The following is a 22,260-nucleotide window of genomic DNA, read 5'->3' as shown; positions in this document are numbered from 1 at the left end:
AGCACCCTCTTCTGGCATCTGCCAGCACTGTACACAGGTGGTGCACAGACATACATGCAGGCAAAACACCCGTGTACATAAAATTAAAAAAAAAAAAAATGTAATAAGTCATAGCTTCAGGATCTGAGGGTTCTGTATGGGCTTCGAAGCAAGAGTGGGCCACCTGTAAGTCGCCAAGGACACACATAGACTATTAGGCCTCATCATCAACAAAAGAAGAGCACAGAAACTGTACAACACTGACAGTCTAGTCCATTCAACATTTAAACAAAAGCTGTGTAGAAGGACAAGATACAAGTGGAAAGCTATTGTCACCTCCTCCAGAAAGTCTGCCTAGTGGTTCCAAGTAGAATCAGTCTCCTCCTCCTCCTCCTCCTCCTCCTCCTCCTCCTCCCAAGCCTCTATCACAGCCCCTGTTACTGATTACCTCAGGTCAGAGCTGAAGGGTGCATGTCTTACCCTTCATTAGGGAGGTGAGTCGAGGGCAGTGGGGATCTGAGTAGCCCATCCTCTCTCTTCTCTCAGCATTAGGCATGGCGGTCACACCCCAGTGGTGTCAGTAGAAACCTATGGCTGGCACCGTGAGGTTTCACATTAAGTGTGTGATCCTGGAGCGATTTATCTCATAAGCTTAAAGCATGGTTTCAGAAGTGTGTCCAAGTAGCGCAGCCCATAACATGATTCTCATTGATTCAGACAGACAGAGTGCTTTACCAGAAGGGGGAAAAAAAAAACTGACCCTTGAGCCTTTGACTAGACAAGAGCCCATGTCATGGTCTTTATATTTGGTTGATATTAAAAATTACATACTGGCCTGAGGATGCAGTCCGGTGGTGAGCACCGAGTCTCTGCACTCTGAACACTCAGCCTCTGAGCTCCATCCCAGGCCCTCCTCTTGACTACTGACACCATCCACTGTCCTTCCTCTGAGCTCCATCCCAGGCCCTCCTCTTGACTACTGACACCATCCACTGTCCTTCCCACTTTCCTAATGGCGAGGAGCCAGTGTCAGCTTGGTCAGAAGAAGGTCACTCCATCCAGAGCCCCTTTTACCGCTCCTTTACCTCAGCGCCCCCTTATTACAATCGAGAACTCACTCCATCCGTGTTTCTTTTCTAGACTGGGCTGGATGCATCCCATTCCCCACTGTTTTTCAGAGGCAGATCCCTAAGAACATGTTGTGTATTTATTCAGATCACTTCGGGTGCCATTAAAACCAGGCTGAAGGAAGCAGAGTCCACAGAGCTGATGATCAACATAGCTCGAGAGAGGTACCGCCCGGTGGCCACTCAGGGCTCCGTGATGTACTTCGTCATAGCCAGCCTCTCGGAAATCGACCCCATGTATCAGTATTCACTGAAATATTTTAAACAGGTAACTTACTGTCACGACTTCCCTTTGAACCTTGCTGGATTATTTCATGCCATGAGTGGAGTTTGGAGGTAAAATTCCTCCAGGACCTTGGATTCAGGCAGGCAGAGTTCAAGAGTGACCCTATCTACAGATTACCTAAGGAGTCCCGTGCTCATTGTATGCAGAGCAGTCTGTGGAGGAAGGGCAGGGCTGAGCTTGGCAAGGCTCATTTTCTCTCTGCTCCCTCAACCAACTAGCTAGCTTGCTTGCTTGCTCTCTGGTCTGCCTGCCTTCTGTTATAAGATGCCCTTTAAGGCAACACTTCTCAGCCTGTGGGGACTAAACAGCCCTTTCACAGGAGTCGAGTATCAGATATCCTGCATATTAGACATTACATTGCATTTCATAACAATAGCAAAACTACAGCAATGAAAATAATTTTATGATTGGAGGGTCACCACAACATGAGGAACTATATTAAAGGGTCGCAGCATTAGGAAGGTTGAAACCCACTTTAGGGCTTAGGGAGATGGGGCAATAGTTAAAGTGTTTTCTGCTCAAGAAAGTGCCAGGTGGACAGAGCCAGGGGATCCCCAGAGCGACCCGGCTAGCAACATTAGCTACACAGATGAGCACTGGGTTTGACGGAGAGACCCTGTCTGAAGAAGTAAGACAGAAGAATGAAGATGAGTCCCTACATCAACAACAGGTCTCCTCTTCCATGTTCACACATATGCAAAGCATGCATAAATACCCACATGCATAAACATCACACACAGCACACACACAGCACACACACACACACAAGAATCTCTCTGTACTTTATGCTGGCTGTTTCTGCTCTGCAGTAGGCTTGGTAGTGTGGCACCAGCCTTAGCAGAGCTAGTTCCTGTGTCTTCCCCAAGCCTTGCCCAGAATGTCTTCCCTGACAATTGTGGCTCAGAGGCCTCTCTTTCCGACACTCCTTTTCTCTTTCACTGTACGACTGTGAGACATCCCAGTTTTATCTCAGTCTCTCTTGCCTCATATTCACACCTCTCTCCTCAGGAAGACTTGATGTCTCACCTTCTTTACAGCCATGCTCAGTCTTCACCATGAGCTCGGAATATCTATTCTGAGTCCTGCCGCTTCAGCAAACTCTGGTGGGATCACTGAAGACTTCAGGGAGACAGAACGCTCATTCCATGAGTGCCTCGCTAGCCCAAACTTCTGCTTCCCTGCTCTTCCTGTCATGTCTATGTCGAAAATTTTTAATTTTAGCTAAAAAAAAATTAAGTACTAGGTAAAATATATGGAATCTGCAATCTATCTATGTACAAAAGCTTGGAAGGCTAAGAAAGTTAAAAAAAAAAAAAAGAAAAGAAAAGAAAGAAAAATGTTATAATGCCCCTAGATCCCCACACATGTAGCAGATATGCACCTCAATCTATATGTGGGTTCCCCAACAACTGGAACGGAGGCTAAAGCTGTTCCCTGTCTATGGAATATGCTCCTCTAATAGGGCTGCCCTGTTGAACCTCAGGCGAGAGAGAATGGGCCTAGCCTGCAGAAACTTGATGTGTCATGGGGGATGGGGGTGGGGGGCCACCCTCTCAGAGGAGAAGGGGAGGGAGGACTGGAGAGGGACTAGGTGAAGGGGGACCCAGAAGGAGAGGGCAGCAATTGGGATGTGAAGTGAATACATAATTAAAAAAAAAAAAGAAATACTATTGTGCATAACAAGTTAAGGTTTATAATATGTTAAGAGATTCTTATAGATAGTAAAAAGATTACCATAGAGAGGCAACTTAGCGTATCCATAGTCTCCCAGTTTCCTGTGTCTTTTGTTTTTATAGCTAAGGCAGTTAAACGCTTATTCATTTAAGTAGGAATCCACCAGGCGAGTACAATTTTGTTATTTACAGTTTTCAGGGATTGTCTTAGATAGACTTGACCATCCCGCCTGTCTGCTACTCTGTGCTCTCTAAGTACAGTATCCACCCCTCTCCATTTTCTTCCCCGTCCTTTCCCAGCACTCAGAGCAGAGCTTGTACTTTCTATACAGAGCAATGCCACTTTTCTAATCCTCCATGTTCCTACCTATGATATTGCAACAAAGGCCTTCTCCTCCTCTGTGGCTCACAGTGGAGAACTACAAACACGCCTGACTCCTCGGGACACACTAGGGACACACCAGCAAGAAACTGGTCACACTCCTGCTGCCCAGACTCACTGATTCCTTTGGGCTGATAGCACTCTCTCCAGTATCTACAGCATTGTGATTTCCAGCCACAAGGCCATCTCCTCCAGGAAGGCCTGCTGCACACCTACCTGAGCAAGCTCTACTCCCACGGCTGGGTTACCAACCACTCTAAGCAGTGGATCTAGTATCTCAAGGAAATAAGCACAGGATCCAAAGCGCTTGAGCCAGGCAAAGGTTTACAGCAGCATAGCTGGGCCCAGTCAAGGGAGCAAACACACCCCGGCTGGAGTCCTGCTGGGATTTAATCCCTAGCTCAAAGGAGTCCTATTCTCACTTGGAGCTGTCCAGTTCTCACTCCAACCGCTAATTTAAAGTGTCACCTGTGAGAAGCAGAATGCAATTTGAAGCAGAACATGCAACCTTGAGCACATAGTTTGACTTCACTAAGGGCTAACTCTGGAAGAATTTAAATTTCTTCCAGAAGATTCTTTTCAAGCTTTTTGTTTTTGTTTGTTTTTAAAGGAATTTTATTTTATTCTTTAGTAGAAGAAAAAAAGCAGTATATTTTGTTTATAATCCCTCCCTCTTTTGTAATACTTTTTAAATTTTCTTCAAATTATCATTGTCTGGCTTTCCTGGCTTACAGTATTCATCGGGGATACACGGTAAGATGTGGGAAGTCTTTTACTGCTGTTGCACATAGGACCCTACAGCATCCAACTGTGTTCACAGTCAGTGGCCATCTTGCTACAAGAAAATGGGGTGGGTATCAAGAAGGCACCGCCCCCGAAGCAAAGGTACAGAGAACCCAGGTGGGCCGACCCCAAGTGGCACGCACAGTGTTGATGCTGAGGTCTAGCAAGTTGCTCAGGATAGTCTAGACTTGAGGGAAGATGGTGCCACCCTGATTCCAGATGGGCAGAGGAGCCAGTGATACCAGTGGTTACTCCTCTCACCTGTGGAGGGCATCCTTCTCTAGCCACAGTCTGACCTCCCAGAAGGCCTGCTCAAGCTCTCCGTCCCACTATCCTCTGTGCTGCTGTGCACTTCATGGTTTTTTTGACTGAAGAGACTGTTTGCATCTTATCCATAGCAGTCTAACAAGTCCCACGAAACCAGGAATCCCCGGACAAGGTTATGAACATGAGCTGAATTGGTCTGAATGGCCACTGTCATTCCCACCAGGGCCCCACAGCAGTTGGAATTGCAAGAGAGAAGGCTACCCCATTGGAAACTCACATGTCCTGTGTTGAGAAGACTTCAATGAGAGATGGAAACAAGCGAGAGCCTGTTGTTTAGAGGGCCTGGGTTCTCTTTCTGCAGTGCACTTGCCTAATCCTCCTTTAAGAGTCCTGTGCACTGGGGTTACCCCTCAATTCCTGCAGCACAGATTTGGGCTCTCCCGTCTCAGGTCCCTTCTGGTTGTTGTTGTTGTGTTGTTGTTGTTAGCAGATATAAAGCCAAGCGAGGATTTTTAACTCCGTTAATACCACCTAAATGACTCGGACGATGCCTTTCTTGTCCCTGTTGCTTGGGAAACTCATGCTTTTCAAAGGCTAAAATCTCCTTCCAGAAATAAATGTGTGAGTGCTGGACAGTTCAGCAGTCAAGAGGACTTGCTGTGCTGACATCCACAGGCAGCTCAAAGCTGTCCATAACTCCAGTTCCAAGGATATAGTGCCCACTCCTGGCCTCCACAGGCTCCAGGCATGTTTGCGGTGCCCATAGAACATTCAGGCATGCATAAATTTAAAATGCATACATGTATGAACACGGACAGATGTGGCGCTGGGGAGATGGCTCAGTGGTTAAGAGCACTGGCTGCTCTTCTAGAGGACCCAGGTTCAGCACCCAGAATTTGACACCTTCTTCTGACCTCTGTGGGGAAAGAAAAAGATACACATACATACATAAAAGAAATTAAAGAAAAAAAAAATAAAGGAATGTGAGGATGCTCTAAAAACACCTGAGATGAGGCAAAGAGAGAGAGGGGGAGAGGAAGAGGGAGAGGGACAGAGGAGAGGGAGGGGGAGGAAGAGTGAAGGGTCAAATCCTGGAAGGTTTATGCTTTGAAAGAAAATCAGGATTCCAAAATATATTTGCAGACAACAGCCCAAGAGAGGACAGTGTCCACTGCCTTAGTTACTTCTCTGTCGCTGTGACCAAACACCATGACCAAGGCATCTTACAAAAGAGAACATTTAAGGGTGCTTTGCGGTTTCCGAGCAAGTGTCCATGACCATTGTGGCAGCAGGCAGTCAGACACAGTCCTGGAGGAGTGGCTGAGAACTTACATCAGGTCCACAAGCACAAGGCAGAGAAAGAACTGCCTGGGAAGGGGAGAACTTTTGAAATACCCACGCCTCCTAATCCTTCCCATTAACCAGACGTAACTTCATTTCACACTAAAATCCTTTAGGGTGCTCTACAATTTAATGTTTTATTTTTGGCACCAAAGACACTACATTTCTCTGAGCTCTCACCCGTTGGTGCAACTTCCAAGGCTTTTAAAGAAAGCTCACTGTCTGGGGCACAAGGCTCAGTGGTGAGAGTATTTATCCTAGCATGTGTGAGACCTGAAGTTCAGTACCCCCCACCAACAAAAAAAGTCCTGTCTCCCATTACTGCTAGGCACGGGGGAGTGAGAGAGGCTTCACTCGGGAGAGGCTGAGACAGAAGAGTTTTGAGCTTAAGGACAGCTTGTACTACCTAGTAAGTTCGAGGCAAGCCTGGACTGTGTTAGCCTGAGCCTGTCTCAGGAAGTCCAGGACTGAAGAGAGCTTGGAAGTAGAGCTCTTGCCCACACGCCAAGGTTCTATCGCCAGCACTGAAAGAACACTAACTCAAAGTGGCCTCCTCTTGCCTTGTGAGGGCATCAAAATAACCATGTTAGTAATTCACCAACCCAAATGACAAGGGGCTATCACAGTTGTCTACAATAGCGCTGTTCTTGCCCTAAGCCCTGCTAACCAGGGAGCACATGGACCTGGCTCAGATGTCACCAGAAATGCATAGGGCCATCTCCAACCTCCCATCCCTCGTACTGAAGCACCACCATCTCCACTGCCTTCCCAGTAGAATGGGACATCTTTGAGCATGGGGTCTACTTTCACAACCTCCAGACAGGAAGTAGGATGGGAGGCTCCTTTAAAGTCAGCTTCCTGGGCTGACAGGATGACTGACAGGATGACTGACAGGATGACTGACAGGATGACTGACCAGGTAGAGAGTTTACGGTGTGAGTTGTTGATGTGAAGGAAGCTGCTGCCGAATTCCGTGTTATGAGCATCATTAAGAGTCTATCTTTGGTCCATTTCTTTAAAGTGAGGTGGGGTTGGTGCCAAAGACGAATCTCACACACTGCGTTGAGATCTAGATTTGTTTTTCTCCAGTGTTTGCCTGTCACATGGCTCAGTGAATGTCAAAATGGGAAAGAGGGGAGGAACTGGAGTTTTTGCTTCACAGCAAGCTAGTCAAAACCTTCCTTCCTCAGTTGTTCAACACAACAATCGAAACGTCTGAGAAGAGTGATAACCTACATGAACGCCTGAGTATCCTCCTGCAGCAGACCCTCCTCACTGCCTACACCAATGTGTCCCGGGGACTCTTCGAGCAGCACAAACTCATCTACAGCTTCATGCTCTGTGTTGACATCATGCGAGAGCAAGAGCAGCTAACGGAGGCGGAGTGGAATTTCTTCCTCCGAGGTTCTGCAGGGATGGAGAAGGTACCTGGGACGCACCAAAGGGGGTGGGGGATGCCCTCCCACCTATTAACCTGTGTGTTACTTCTCTTACTGTTGTGACCAGAGAGTGACCAATACTTGACAGGAAGCAATTTGAGGAAGTGTTCACTAGAACTCAAGAGAGGGCACACAAGTCTATCACTAGGGAGGGGGTGGTTGTAGCAGGAAGCATGTGGTCACTTTGTATCCATAGTCAGGAAGCAGAGCAAGGACTAGAAGTAGGGCAGGCTAAAAGGTTGAAAGCAACATGTGGCTATAAGTGATAACATCTGTGTGTGTTTGAATGTTCTCCTGGATCAGTTAGGAGTCAGTTAAGTAAACATCAGGACCCACCCACCCCCAGTGACCCATTTCCTCCAGCAAGACTCTACCTTCCACTTGGGAGTCAGAGGCAGGTGGATTTCTGAGTTCGAGGCCAGCCTGGTCTACAGAGTGAGTTCCAGGACAGCCAGGGCTACACAGAGAAACCCTGTCTCGAAAAACCAAACCAAACAAAACAAAACAAGACTCTACCTCCTAAAGCCTCCACAAACCCACTTGCCCAAAGTACCAACCACTTGAGACCATCTGTTCAAACAGGAGTACCAGTGAGGATCATTTCATATGCAATCCACAACAGTAGGGCAGCCACCTGATAGTCGGGAGGCCAGGTTACAGCTCAACTGTAACCAGCAGGCTGTAGAATTTGGTTGATAGCTCGCCTGCTGTGTAGCGTTGTCCTCGCTGTAGAAAAGAGTTATCAGGCATAGCCATTGAGCCAGAATTTAATTACCTGTGAAACTAAGAGCTGGTTCCGTAGTTCAAAGTGCTTGCCCCTACTCCAGAGAACCAGATTGAGTTCACAGTACTCACATTTGATAGCTGTCACTGCCTGCCATTCCAACTCCAAAGGATCCAATGTCCTCTTCTGGCCCCCATGGGTACCTGCACACAGTGCACATACACACACAAACACACAATTTAAAAGATGCAAAGAAAGGCAACTATCTTACAAATGTGAAGAGTTTTCTCGGATAGGGGCTCGGAGAAACTAAAGAACTTTCCAGAACACATTAACGCATGGGAGAGACCAATCCAAACATGTCTAAGCCTCCATAGTCCATGTCTATTCCATTGCTTACTGCTGTTCCTCATGAGTAACATATTTAAAAGAAGTTTAAAATCCATCAAATTCAAAGCTTTAAAAATATCCAGAAATCAAAATTAATTAATTAATTAACTAATTGACTAGTTAACTAATCAATTAAAGGTCAGGCTTAGTGGTACACACTTTTAATCCCAGAATATGGAGGTATGTGCAGAGGTAGGTGGATCTCTAAGTTCAAGGCCAACCTGGCCTACATAGCAACTTCCAGGAAAACCAGAGCGATATTGTATGACCCTCTCAAAAATGAGCAAGCAAAACCCACACAGGAATCCTACTTAGACATTTCTCAGAAGATTTTAAAATTAAACTTTTCCTTCTCTCATAAAAGAATTAAGATGAAAGGTGAGTGGTTTTTTTTTGTTTTGTTTTTGTTTTTTATGTTTGGAGCAACAAAATGGCTCATGGATTTAAGGCACTTACTGCCAAACCTGATGACCTGAGTTCAATCCTCAAGACCCACATGACAGAAGGGAACAAATGAGTCACACAAACTTACCTCTGACTGCCACATGTGCATCAGGGCTCGTGCGCACCCACACGGGTCCACGCATGCATGCACACACAATAGATAGATAGATAGATAGATAGATAGATAGATAGATAGATAGATAGATAAATGCAACTTAAATTTTTTAAATGTGTGGAGATATATTTTATACTGTCACCTATTAGGCTGAACTCCAGTCATTTCCAATTTTATCTTGTTTCAAATGGGCTTTGCTGCCTTATCGGGTACATTAGATTTTCTGGAATGATATAAAAAATTAATTTGCACATATTTAACATCTGTGGAAAAATGTACACGAACCAAAGGTAGTTTGATGCTTCCTAGGACAGGAGGGAAGGGGTGTGAGCAGAAATAGAAGAGGGTCCACACATGCCTCACTTCCTAGCACCTGGCTTTGCTGGGCTCTGCGGCCGTGGTTTTTACAGATTAAAGGTTAATGATAACTTTGCGTCCAGGCCATCTCTGGGTCACTATCCAGCAGCCCGTGATTGCCTCATGACTCTGGGTTACACATTGGTCATTCCCTTAGTGTTTTTACATCTGTGCTCAGAGGTAAGCAATGCTGCTACTGTAATGGTTTGGGGTGCTACCAAAGAGCACAGCCAATGGAACGGTGGCCTTACATTATAATAGCAAATAATTAAAAAGAAACTGCCACTGGAGAGACAGCTCCATTGTCAAGGGCACTGGCTACTCTTGCTGAGGATCCAGGTTCTGTTCCCAGCACACACACAGCAGCTCACAACCACCTATAACTCCAGTTCCAGAGGAGCCAATGCCTTCTTCTGACCTCCTTGGATATCACATATGCACATGGGGTACGTACATACAGGCAGGCAAACACTCATACACATAAAATAAAATATTTTTAAAAGAAAGAAATTAAGCCAACTAATGACCCTGCATTGACCTCTAGATGTTCAAATGAGAGGAAGCATCATGAAGTTCTCATTTGGAATGTAACGCCAAAAGCAATGAAGGTTGATGAAGCCGGGCCTTCTGTACCAAGGAAAGAGCAGAGCCCTGAGAACAAAGCAGGAGCTCCTGAAGAAAACTGTTTGTGTGGTTACTGGGGGCACGGTTTCTTTGTTTAGTTGGGTCTGGGATCTTGATGGGATTTTGTTTCGTTCTGTTTTTGAAGCACGGTGTCTTAGTTAGGGTTTTACTGCTGTTGTAAACTGCCCAATTGTGTGTAACTGCAACAATTTCCCCTATTCCCCCCCACACACTCCTTTCCTATATAAACCCCTAACTTTTGAGCCCTAGGGTCGACTTCTCTGTCTCCTGCATGAGATACATATCAGTCCAGAGCTCCGTCATTAAACTGCCTCGTGTATTGGCATCAAGACGGTCTCGGTCTCTCGTGATTCCTTGCGTGCGTGCCGCCTAGGGACTTGAGTTAGGGTCTTTCAATACAAAATAAATAAATTTTTCAAAAAAATTATTTTTAAAAATTGAAAAATGTGAATGGCAGTAAAACTCTTCCACTGTGCTAAGTACAGCTATAGAGCCTGCCGAGACGTGAGTCTAGGGAAAGACTGGCCAGTTAACAGTACTTGCTGCTCTTGCAGGAGACCTGAGTTTGGTTCTCAGCACACACATTAGTGGCTCACAACTGCCTAGAACTCTGGCTCCAGAGGATCCAACACCCTCTAATGGCTTCTGCATGTACCCACATGCATGACTACATACAAACACACATAAATAAAGATTAAAAACAAGCCTCTTTAGAGAACATATCTGTATTGTCATACACAGTCCCTAAACATCTCAAGGCCACTGTAAAGATCTACAGCTCAGGAGAGAAAAAGATTTCACTCCAGTGAACAGTGTTCACGGACACGCAAGAGCTCTCACCAAGATGTATGAGGTGAATGTTGTCTCCGTGCTTTCTGGAACGGTATCTCCTGGACAGCCCAGTGGAGCAAAGGGTAATCGATTTTTCTAGCCTCACCACTTAGGGAGCACATATAGGTGCCATAGAATGTCATTCTTCTAGACATCTGGGCAAAAGAAATTGAAAGCCTCTGCAAAGGTCTCAGCATCTAGACACCGTTATGAGTATCCGTGATTTGAAAGAGGGGGGGGGGGGTTGGGGCTGGCGAGAGAGCTCAGCAGGAAAGAGCACCAACTGCTCTTCCAAAGGTACTGAGTTCAAATCCCAGCAACCACATGGTGGCTCACAACCACCCATAATGGGACCTGACGCCCTCTTCTGGTGTGTCTGAGGTCAGCTACAGTATACTTATGTATAATAATAAATAAGTCTTTTTTTAAAAAAAGAGGGGGTTAACAGAAAGGTAGAATAAGTTGGTTTCGACCCTCATAGATGACTTTGGGAAGATCCAGACTTCTGTACAGGAAGGAAGTACAGATGCAGTTTTTAAAATCCAGAGAACTGGAGCTAGAATGCCCGGGGAGTGGAGAGAGTGACTGACTTGCTGCCATCTCATGATGAAACCTGAATTGCTTCCTAGAGCCCAAAGGGTGTGAGCTTTCGAGGTGGAAACTACTTCCAGTGGAGACACTTTGAAGACTGCGGAAGGGGATTAAAATGTTATCTAAGTAACTGGAGAGCTGTCTCGATGGATAATAGCATTTGCTGCTCTTATAAAACCTCTGAATGTCCCTGTACACATGTCACACACACACACACACACACACACACACAGAGGGGAGGCACTAATAACAAAATTAATCTTTTTAAATAAAATAAACTATCACACAACTTACTTGAATGAGAAAGATTTGAGGGAACTGATTCCAATTTTAAAAGATGTTCTGCTGCGGGTGAGATGCCGTGAGCAGCGCTTCAAGCTGCAGAGAAATCTGTTGTCAAAGAAAGAGCCAAGATTTGCATGCAACTGTCGCTCCCGCAGCCCCAGCCCTGAGCACTCAGCAGCCACCAACACCAGGACCCTGCGCTGGTGAAGACGTCACCACTCAACAGACTGGGACGATCACTAGCAATTTGGGGCAATGATGTTTTGAATTAAGGGATATGCATTTTTAGACATAATGCTACCTGTGGCTTATGTCACAGACCACCGTTTAGTATAAAATAATCCCATGTGCTCTGCTAGAGCAGAAGCTTGATGTGACACTGCTTTGCATAAGCCACCTTGTGGCAGCGACCTGGAACTGGACCTGAGATGTCTCCTGGTGTGTTTATGCATAGTCTGATATTGAGAGGATTAATTCTTTTTAAAGCTTGCTGTGGGATGGTCGCACTTATCTGTTAACGTTCAAACATCATTGGGTTGTTTGCTTTAGGTGCTTGAAATAGATGATCTATGATTTGTATGCAACGAAGTGTTTGAAAACAGAGTCTGAAATCCCACGCATCTATTTAGGAGAATGTCAGAGAACTAGTTTTAGCCTATAGTCATAGATCTGTCTTAAAAAAAAAAAAAAAAACCTCTTCAGCCTTACATAAGTGCTTCAAGGAATGTTGCCAGGCATTACAGTGGAGATTTCTAGGAATATCTGAAATAACTTCATATGCATTTATCACAGCTAAACTGCGGTGCGCATGTGTGTATGCGTGCATGTAAGTGCTTGCCAAGTTCAGAACAGGGTGTTAGATCCCCTGGAACTGAAGCCACAGGTGGTTGTGAACCATCTAACATGGCCACTGGGATCTGAACTCAGGTTCTCTGCAAAACAAGCAAGTGTTCTTGACCTCTGAGCCTTCTCCCCATCCCTGTAAAATTAAATCTTTACTGTCGCGGTGCTGATCTTATGCCTCTGTTCAGCTTTCCTCACCCTTCCATGCTGGCACCATCTTGGACTGAAGTTGTGCATGAGGAAAAAAATGCCATTAACCATGAGAGTATTTTGAAGTTGAGACGGTGGGTGAAGGTGTTTCGGGTGGGCCTCGCTGTAGCAGACTGACTTGACGTTACTCCTTCACCAGGTCAACTCTGCTCTCTACAATGTCAACTTGAAAGTCTCAGCCTGTCCTCATGTTCAGAGCCGTCCCCTGAGAACTGGGGTTGGCACAGCACTCTGACTTTTGCTAGCTTGCTTTTGTCCTTGCTTTTAAGACAAGGTAGCCTAGGCTGGCTTTGAACTCATAATACCCTTGTCTCAACCTCCAATGGTATTATGGGTGTGCACTACCATAGAAACACACTCATCTTTCCCACTCATGTCTACTTCACCATATATGACTATTTGTGTTAAGACAATGGTTGTGGGGGTGTGTACACTTGGGAGGGGTGCCCATGAACACATGGATGGAGGCCAGCACACAATGCTGGGCGCCCTCTTCTATCACTCCTCCTTCCTGGAGATTGGCTCTCTCACTGGCCTAGAGTGTACTGGTTTCAGTTAGGCTTCTGGCCAGCAAGTTCCAACCCTCCCCCTGACTCTGAAAGATGCTCACGGCCAAACCCCAGTTATTCCACCAATGCTGAAGATCTGATCTCAAGGCCTCACTCTTGCACAGCAGGTGCCCCTACCCACAAGCCATCTCCCAGCCCCAAGAATGGCTGTTTCTGACACGCTGTTACAGTTTCTTCCCCACCCCTAGACAAGGTGGAAGAGCATGCATGCTGTGGTGGCTGTCCCTGTAACTTGCGGCTCACCACGGTCTCTCTGTCCCCCTGCAGGAGCGCCCTCCCAAGCCGGAAGCCCCCTGGCTGCCCATTCAGATGTGGTTCTCCTGCTGTGACCTAGAAGAGTCATTTCCCATTTTTGAAGGACTTACAAGACATATACTGTTGCATCCCATTTCTGTAAAATTAGGTAAGACGACAAAGAGTACTGCTGATGTCGGGGAGGGGTGAACGGATTCCTGAGTTCTGACTAAAATTCACAAATTCATCCTTTCTCCAAAATCTATACTTTTCACTTAAAAAAATCCTTTTATTTTTAAGAAATCATAGGTGAATCACTTTTACAAAATCTTGAATTGAATGCTTGGCCCATGAATTTTGAATATTTCGTGGCTAGTTTATATCGTGTGTGTGTGTGTGTGTGTGTGTATGCCTGTGCGCACGTGTATTATGCATGTTTATATACTATATGGGAAAGTGTACTTGCTTATTTAGAAGCTGGTGTTGGATGTCTTCTATCACTACTTCACCTTATTTTTTGAGGCAGGGTCTCTACTGAACCTAAAGTTAACCAACTCCTTTAGATGGGTTGCTCTCTCACTGAGCCTAAAGCTAACCATCTCCTTTAGACAGGTTGGTCAGAGAGTCCTTGAGTTCCACCTGCTCTACTGTCTACCACTGGAGTTCCAGGCAAGAGCAAGAATGCCTGAGTGCTATAGATCTGAACACTGGTCTTCATGCTTGCCCAGAAGGCACTGTGACCTCTGAGCCACCACCCTAGCCCCTGTTTCATCGATTTTAAGGCAGCTGTAGCTGTATCCCATGAGCCTTTAAGCTTTTTTAAGGGACGGAACATCCCCCAAAAAGTCAGGGGTGCAACTTGACCTCATACACGTACACATTTATGAACTGCCGCTTCCTGAGAAACGGGGCAGTTCCAACAGCTCAGAGTCCCTCCCACCTCTCCATGATACCCTCTCCGCTGGCCACAGGCCCCAAAGCTCTGAACTGTAACATGACGCTTAATGTGGGCCCTTTCAATTCTAAATGTACTTTTTGTAGTTCGAACTCATTTAATATTTGGGAGCCTTATTTTAGGGATCATAACTCAGTTATGTGAAAACTCTCCTTGTGCTTTGCATGAGGTTGATTCTTGGTGACTCTTTAGACATTTCGGCAGCTTTATGCCTGTACTATCAATGGAGAATGTTCTGTGCAGCTCATTTATTGGAGGCAAGATTCTGTATGTGATATTCAGCTCAAGCTCCCTCACCCTGCCATGCATCTCATTGGTGGTTTTATTCCCATCCTGTCGGGTTCTGAAAGAAGTGTGCTGAGGGATACCATGTGATGGGCAATCTCTGTTTATAGTTTTCCATTTTTCTTTTTACTACATCTTGTAAAATTATGCTATCATATGCAAAAAAATTATTTCCTCCAGTATAAATTATTTCTACGTAATATTTCTCTTCACTCTGAATAATACTTTTTTTTCCAAATAGTTTATGATTTCTGTATTTTCTTTTTTTTTAATTTTTAATATTTTTATTACATATTTTCCTCAATTACATTTCCAATGCTATCCCAAAAGTCCCCCATAGCGCCCCCACCTTCCCTACCCACCCATTCCCATTCTTTTGGCCCTGGCATTCCCCTATATTGGGGCATATAAAGTTTGCAAGTCCAATGGGCCTCTCTTTCCAGTGATGGCCGACTAGGCCATCTTTCNATACATATGCAGCTAGAGACAAGAGCTCTGGGGTACTGCTTAGTACATCATGTTGTTCCAACTATAGGGTTGCAGATCCCTTTAGCTCCTTGGGTACTTTCTCTAGCTTCTCCATTGGGAGCCCTGTGATACATCCAATAGCTGACTGTGAGCATCCACTCCTGTGTTTGCTAGGCCCCGGCATCGTCTCACAAGAGACAGCTATATTTGGGTCCTTTCAGCAAAATCTTGCTAGTGTATGCAATGGTGTCAGCGTTTAGAAGCTGATTATGGGATGGATCCCTGGATACGGCAGTCTCTAAATGGTCCATCCTTTCATCACAGCTACGAACTTTGTCTCTGTAACTCCTTCCCTGGGTGTTTTGTTCCCAATTCTAAGAAGGTGCACAGTGTCCACACTTTGGTCTTCATTCTTCTTGAGTTTCATGCATTTAACAAATTGTATCTTATATCTTGGGTATCCTAAGTTTTGGGCTAATATCCACTTATCAGTGAATACATATTGTGTGAGTTCTTTTGTGATTGTGTTACCTCACTCAAGATGATGCCCTCCAGGTCCATCCATTTGGCTAGGAATTTCATAAATTCATTCTTTTTAATAGCTGAGTAGTACTCCATTGTGTAAATGTACCATAATTTCTGTATCCATTCCTCTGTTGAGGGACATCTGGGTTCTTTCCAGCTTCTGGCTATTATAAATAGGGCTGCTATGAACATAGTGGAGCATGTGTCCTTCTTACCGGTTGGGACATCTTCTGGATATATGCCCAGGAGAGGTATTGCTGGATCCTCCGGTAGTACTATGTCCAATTTTCTGAGGAACCGCCAGACTGATTTCCAGAGTGGTTGTACAAGCTTGCAATCCCACCAACAATGGAGGAGTGTTCCTCTTTCTCCACATCCTCGCCAGCATCTGCTGTCACCTGAATTTTTGATCTTAGCCATTCTGACTGGTGTGAGGTGGAATCTCAGGGTTGTTTTGATTTGCATTTCCCTGATGATTAAGGATGTTGAACATTTTTTCAGGTGCTTCTCTGCCATTCGGTTGAATAATACTTTTTTACTTAAAATCTATTTTAAATTGCTTTTATTTCTGTATCTATGTCTATGTGTGGGTATGCCACACATGTGGGAGTAATTGAGAGAGCCAGAAAAGGGAGTCTGATATCCTGGTCCTGGAGTTACAGGTAGGTATGGAGAGAACTAGGGTCCTCCGTGCTCTTAACTGCTGAGTCATCTCTCCAGTCCTTAAAAAAAAGATCCCTTTTGTAATGTAAGTTTCTCTTGGTAGCTTCCATCATCTCTATATTTCTACGCTCTTATCTCTAATTCTTAGGTGTTTTTGCTAAGGTCCGGGTATATCTTTGCTGGAACATTGTTATTCCAAAGTGTATACGGCACTCTTTATTAACAGGCAGGTTTTGGTCTATTCTATTTATTTTTGATATTGATCTATTTCTTTTTTCCAAACTGGGGAGATGTTTTAGCCCCTAGAGGACATTTAGTAATGTCTGGAGATATGTCTTTGCCACACTGGATGGCACTACAGATGTCAGATTGTCACTGAGCACCCCATGATGCTCAGAACTCGCCGCGGAGAGGAACCCCCTGAATGGCACCCAGAATGGCAGCATCAGCGAGGAGCTCCTGAGTCCCCCCTTGAGGAGGTTTCCTTTTCCCTCATACTTCTAACATTACTATTTATTTAGCTAAGCACACCTGGGATGTGTGCTAGCGTGGAGTCTATGTGGGGCAGACTTTCTGGGATCCCAATACACTCATTTGACTTCCAAAGAAAGATTACCAAAAAATTCTATTCAATAAGAGCATCAAATACAAATCACATTTGTGTGTGATGCCCCAGCTAAGGAGATAGCTAGAGGCCCCAGCGGAACCGCACATGAAATCTACTCTGAGAAGCCCACACATGGACAGCTAGGGATGGACCTAGGACACAGGGCTGGATGAGAGCGAGTGTAAAGAAAGAAGGGAGGGGTTTGGGTCACAGACACAGTAATACCAAGAGCAGCCATTGCTTCTTGATAAAAATGGTAAGGTGGTAAAGAATTACTATCCACTGAACTAAAGTGTTAGAAAATTGTTAAAGTTTTTGTGTCTAAGGTTTATGCTCTAAAGCTGAGATTAGGTCTTCTAGTGGTGATACTTAGTATTAATCACACTGTCACTCTTAACCTTCAAAAACCCCTCTGGATTATTTTAACATATAGCCTTCCATGGTTTTTAAGTAGCATGGATTTTGTTAACTGAGAGTAATTATCTAGAATATGCAGGGGCTGGAGAGATGGCTCTGAGTTTGAGTGCTTTCTGATCTTCCAGAGGGCCAAGGGTTCATTTCCCAGTACCCACAGCAGGCAGCTCAGAACCACCCCTAACTCAAGCTCCAGAGACCAGAGCCCTCTACTGATGTCCCTGGGCACCCACACACATATGGCATTCACTCACACAGAAACACACTGCACATAAATAAAAATAGACATGGATGGAAGAGTGGGGGTGGATCCGGGAAGAGTTATGGTGAGGAGTCGTCAGAGATGTTCAAAATATATTGTAGGCATATACAAAGTTACCAAATAATAAAAGTGTTACATTAAAATATGAAATAAAAACAAACACATCTTTAAAATAAAACTCTGTGTGTGTGTGTGTGTGTGTGTGTGTGTGTGCATATGTTTTTAAGACATGTTTTCTCTCTGTAGCCCTGGCTATCCTGGAACTCAATTTGTATACCAGGCTGCCCTCAACTCATAGAGATATGCCTGCTTCTGCCTCCACACCCAACTCAACACACAACATTTAAGCATGTGAAAGCCCTAGAAAACAGATTGGGTTGGATTGGGTTGGGTTGGCTCTGCAATGAGAGGTCCTCCCCTCTGCTGCTTACAGGGATGCAGCCACCTTGAGCTGATGAGCACCACTCTGACTCGCACCCCCTACAGGAGTCAGAAGTTCTGCAGAGGTGACACTACCCCAGGACCACTAACATAAGTGTCACTCAATTCTGAAGTGTCAGGTCCACAAAGATATGCCCAGCAGTTCAGTTCCAGGGGATCCTATGCCCTCTTCTGGCCTCTGTGGACACCTGTACATATGTATGCAGATACCCTCCCACACACATAGATAGATAGATAGATAGATAGATAGATAGATAGATAGATAGATAGATAATGAAAATAAATCTTTTTTTAAAGAATTAACTAGCATCCTAACCCTCTAGTGAGATGCAGGCTCATTTCTTGGGAACACCGAATTGCTGGAGGTGATATGGGAAGAATGGATGTACTGTGTGTATCAGGCATGGGGTTGGATGTATGCCAATTTGTTCATCTATTATTTATCTCAATCAAATTACATATGCCAGACTCAATATTTCGGTGGAAGGCTAATAGCTGTATGCTATTTTTTTTTATTTTCTTTTCCGATTTATTTTTATCTTTATTGAGCACTTTATGTCTGTGTGCCTGTGGACCACATGCATGTGTGGTGCCTACACAGGTCAGAAGAGGGCCCTGGATCCCCTGGAACAGGAGTTATGAATGATCGTGGGCTGCCCTGCAGGAGCTGGGAATTGAACTTGGGTCCTCTGAAAGATCAGTCAAAGCTCTTAACCTCTGAGCCACCTCTCCAGGCCTCTGTATGCTATTTCTTAACATTATTGTGTTCTTTTCTGCCTTTTCTTCTACCTCCAACAGGAGCTGCTTGATAGATTTCATGTTACTGTCTAATATATGTGTTTATTTTGTTGTACTTTTTTATTTAATTTATGTTTTAATTAGTAGAACTTGACCTATTGCTTCATTTAATCATGATTATCTTAAGTTCTGTTCTACCCAGGGTTACTCTAATCATTTCCCATTTCCCTCTTGCTTAATATAATATTTCTATACATTCCTTTATTTTTAGAGTTTCTGTTTGTTTGTTTGTTTGTTTGTTTGTCTGTCTGTCTGTTTGTAAGTGCTTTGCTGTTGGATTTTATTTTGTGATCTCCTTTTAAATTCTTTGCTTTCTACCTAGTTTGAGTAGGGAAGAGGTTAATGCTTTCACACCTGGCAGTAAGGTTAAAAGAAGTGTCCTCTTTAGCTAGCAATGTGAATTTATTTAATTTCAGAGTCAAAACTGCCCAAATTAAAGCATCTTTTAAATTCGTCTCTGCAGGATCTTTTGAGACCTATATTAACCCACAGGCCTGGGAAGGATACCCTAAACAGAGACACGAAGAGGAGAAGGACCATGTTTGGGGCTTAGACTTCAGCTCTTTCCATAAGCTAATTCTTGTTAAATGCTGTAAAGAAGAAAAGGTGGGTAGTCCTTTTAATTAAAGGACAATGTCATGACATGTACACCAGAGATCGTCAGCTACTTCCGAGTTGTGGATCTAACAAGAGTCAGGTTTAGGAAGCAGCATTAAAAATAAAGATGATGGCTTGAGAGAATACGTTTTCCCTCCAGGGTAAGAAAAAAGCCAGCTGGGAACCTGGTCACCTCCTGTCAGCTGGACACCATTAGAGAAGTGTTGCCATTTCTCACGTGGGACTGGGGTGGGTTGAGAGATTTTGTCAGGGAATTAATCTTAAAGACGAAAGGAAGCATTTAATGGGGGGAGGGGGGAACCAGTCTCCAGACCTGTTTGCAAACTACTGAAGTAGTCTGTGGGAACGATCACCAAGGATGCTGAAGTTAAGACAGAAGTAGCAGATTGTCAAGAGGGCAGGGATGTGACCACGGAACTGCTGTGACTCTCAGGTTCTGCCTGGGTGCCAGTGGTGATAGCTGTACCAAAAAAACTAAGCCAATGTAAAAAGATGCATGTGTCAGAGAGAGAACGATGTCTGTGAGCTGTCAGTGCCCACCAGTTGTCAGAGTGGATGGCCATCTAGAAGCAGCAGAAAGAAGTGTGTGTTAGAATGCAGATGAAGGAGTCATCACTGCTCAGTCGGAAAGTAAAGCCACAGAGGTTACTGCAATTCTGGGAGAGTAATACTTAGTACCATGAGAGGTCACTGCGCAAAAGATGGTGATCCTCTGCTGGGTCCCATCTTTAGGAAAGGACGCTTAGTCACAGAAGCTGGAAGACGTCTGGGAAGGCTGGGCAGTGATAGCTCAAGCCTTTCATCGTTGCACTGGGAGGTAGAGGCAGGCAGATCTCTGGGTTTCAAGGCCAGTCTGGTCTACAGCATGAGTTTCAGGACAGCCAGGGCTACACAGAAACCCTGTCTCAGAAAAACAAAAACACAAACAAAGCAAAGCATGCTGGGAGAAACTTTCTGGAAAACAATGAGGCTGGCAGTTTCCCTAGGGCAGGGTAACAGTGGATGCAGATGGTCGCTATAGCAGGGTATCGATCAATGTGGATGATTGGTTTTCACATGTGGATGGTTCGTTTTTACACGTGCAGATATGATGTCAGATTTACTGATAATAAAGGACTAACATCACCTGATAAGAACCCACACAGTGAGTTTCAGGAGGTGCAAAAGAGAAGTGGAAGCTGTCCTTTGGAGGAGAGATGGTGGTAGGAGAAGGACTCAGTGGGGAGAGTTAAGTGGAATTCACCAGAAATGGTCAGAGCGCTCCTACTAATGTGGTATTGTCCTCTCTCTTTAGGAAAATGGGTTTGAGGTTGGGGTCGATGGCTGCATCGAAAGCAGCACAGCCATGGTGACGTTCAAAGTGTGGCTAAAAGTTTCCTAGGGAGAGAGAGGATGACATGTGAGAAGAGGTTATAGACACAAAGGGGGGCTTCACTGTGAGCTCTCTGAGATGCAATGAGATGCCCTGGAGTTTCAGGACTAGGAACTCTAGCAAGGAGCGTGCACAAGCTTTGAGCTTGTCATGTGCTGTCACCTTGGATGGGGGTAGAAGTAGTGACTCAGGCATGGCTGGTAAATCATTAAACCTTTGGGAAGGAAGGCTCTGAAACATGGCAAGTCTTCAAGGAGACTGGAAGAGTAGCTACGTGAGGGTGACTAAAGAACAGGAGCCCCAAAGAACAGCAGGCTTTGTGGGTGGGCCACTGTGGCTAGAACATTCTCGAGTGTGAGAAATGTCGCCAGGGAGAAGTTTAGTTTTGTTTTGCTTTAAAAGAAAAAAAAAAAGTTGATTTCTTTCATGTATATTAGTGTTTTGCCTGCACGTACTATGTGTACCATTTCCATGCCTGGTACCTGCCAAGGTCAGAAGAGGTCACTGGATCCTCTGAGACCAGAGTTGCTGGCCATTCAGTAGGTGCTAAGAACACTGTGAACTACTGTGCAGTGATCCCAGGTCACTGCAAGAGCAGCAGTGCTTTTCATCCCTGAGTAGTTTCTGGAAGTTCCCTGCCCCCGCCCCACCACCACCACCACCCCCACCAAAAAAGGAGTTTTTAACAGGAATAGACATATGAAAGAAATCAACTAATCTTTATGTATATGTTTCGTTTAGACTTAAGTTAAACCTATTGCTATTTAAACATGTGCGCGCACACACACACAGAGACATATAATTAAGTTGAAGAAAGGTGAACACTGGCTATATGTTTGAAATTAATGAATTATAATTAGGAACTGTGTGATTATATTGTTAAAAAGACTCTGTCATACAGGAACATACAAATTACTGTGACTCACGAGGCCTTGAAATAACCCCGGGGACTGAGGGCGTGGGCAGAAGCTTCACGAAGCAAGATCCGGTCTTGTCCTAATTAACACAGGAATGGAGTGGGATAAGCCTTTGAATCTTTCGCTTTTATGTCTAAGTAAAAAGGCATTCACTGTGATTCCTAGTCTTACCCTTACACATAACCAGGCTCTCTAAATATGATGAAACGGAGCTAGAGAGATGGCCCAAAAGTTCAGGGAACACACTCCTCTTGCAGATGAAATGAATTCAGTTTCCCAACAATCACACTAAGCAGCTCACAACTGCCTCTAATCCCAGCTCCAGGAGGTCTGGTTCCCTCTTCTGAACTCTACGGGCATCGCACTCACAAACACATAACCACACATAACCACAAAATTCAAAGTAAAAGTAAATTGTTT

At 44.8% G+C, this 22,260-nt stretch overlaps 1 protein-coding gene across 1 annotated transcript in view; it reads left to right on the top strand.

The window, feature by feature from the left end:
• Nucleotides 1-22,260, top strand: part of Dnah6 (dynein axonemal heavy chain 6) — a 195,330-nt gene that overhangs the window by 143,142 nt on the left and 29,928 nt on the right. Inside the window, exons 60-63 of the mRNA XM_021164519.1 lie at nucleotides 1,195-1,374; nucleotides 7,029-7,262; nucleotides 13,549-13,684; nucleotides 19,397-19,539. Of these exons, the coding sequence (XP_021020178.1) occupies nucleotides 1,195-1,374; nucleotides 7,029-7,262; nucleotides 13,549-13,684; nucleotides 19,397-19,539 (693 nt within the window). The remainder of the gene's footprint in view (nucleotides 1-1,194; nucleotides 1,375-7,028; nucleotides 7,263-13,548; nucleotides 13,685-19,396; nucleotides 19,540-22,260) is intronic.

The sequence above is a fragment of the Mus caroli genome, chromosome 6, assembly GCF_900094665.2.
Source record: "Mus caroli chromosome 6, CAROLI_EIJ_v1.1, whole genome shotgun sequence".
Taxonomy (NCBI): Eukaryota; Metazoa; Chordata; class Mammalia; order Rodentia; family Muridae; genus Mus; species Mus caroli.
Note: the sequence above shows the minus strand (reverse complement) of the source record. Positions and strands in the feature narration are given on the sequence as shown.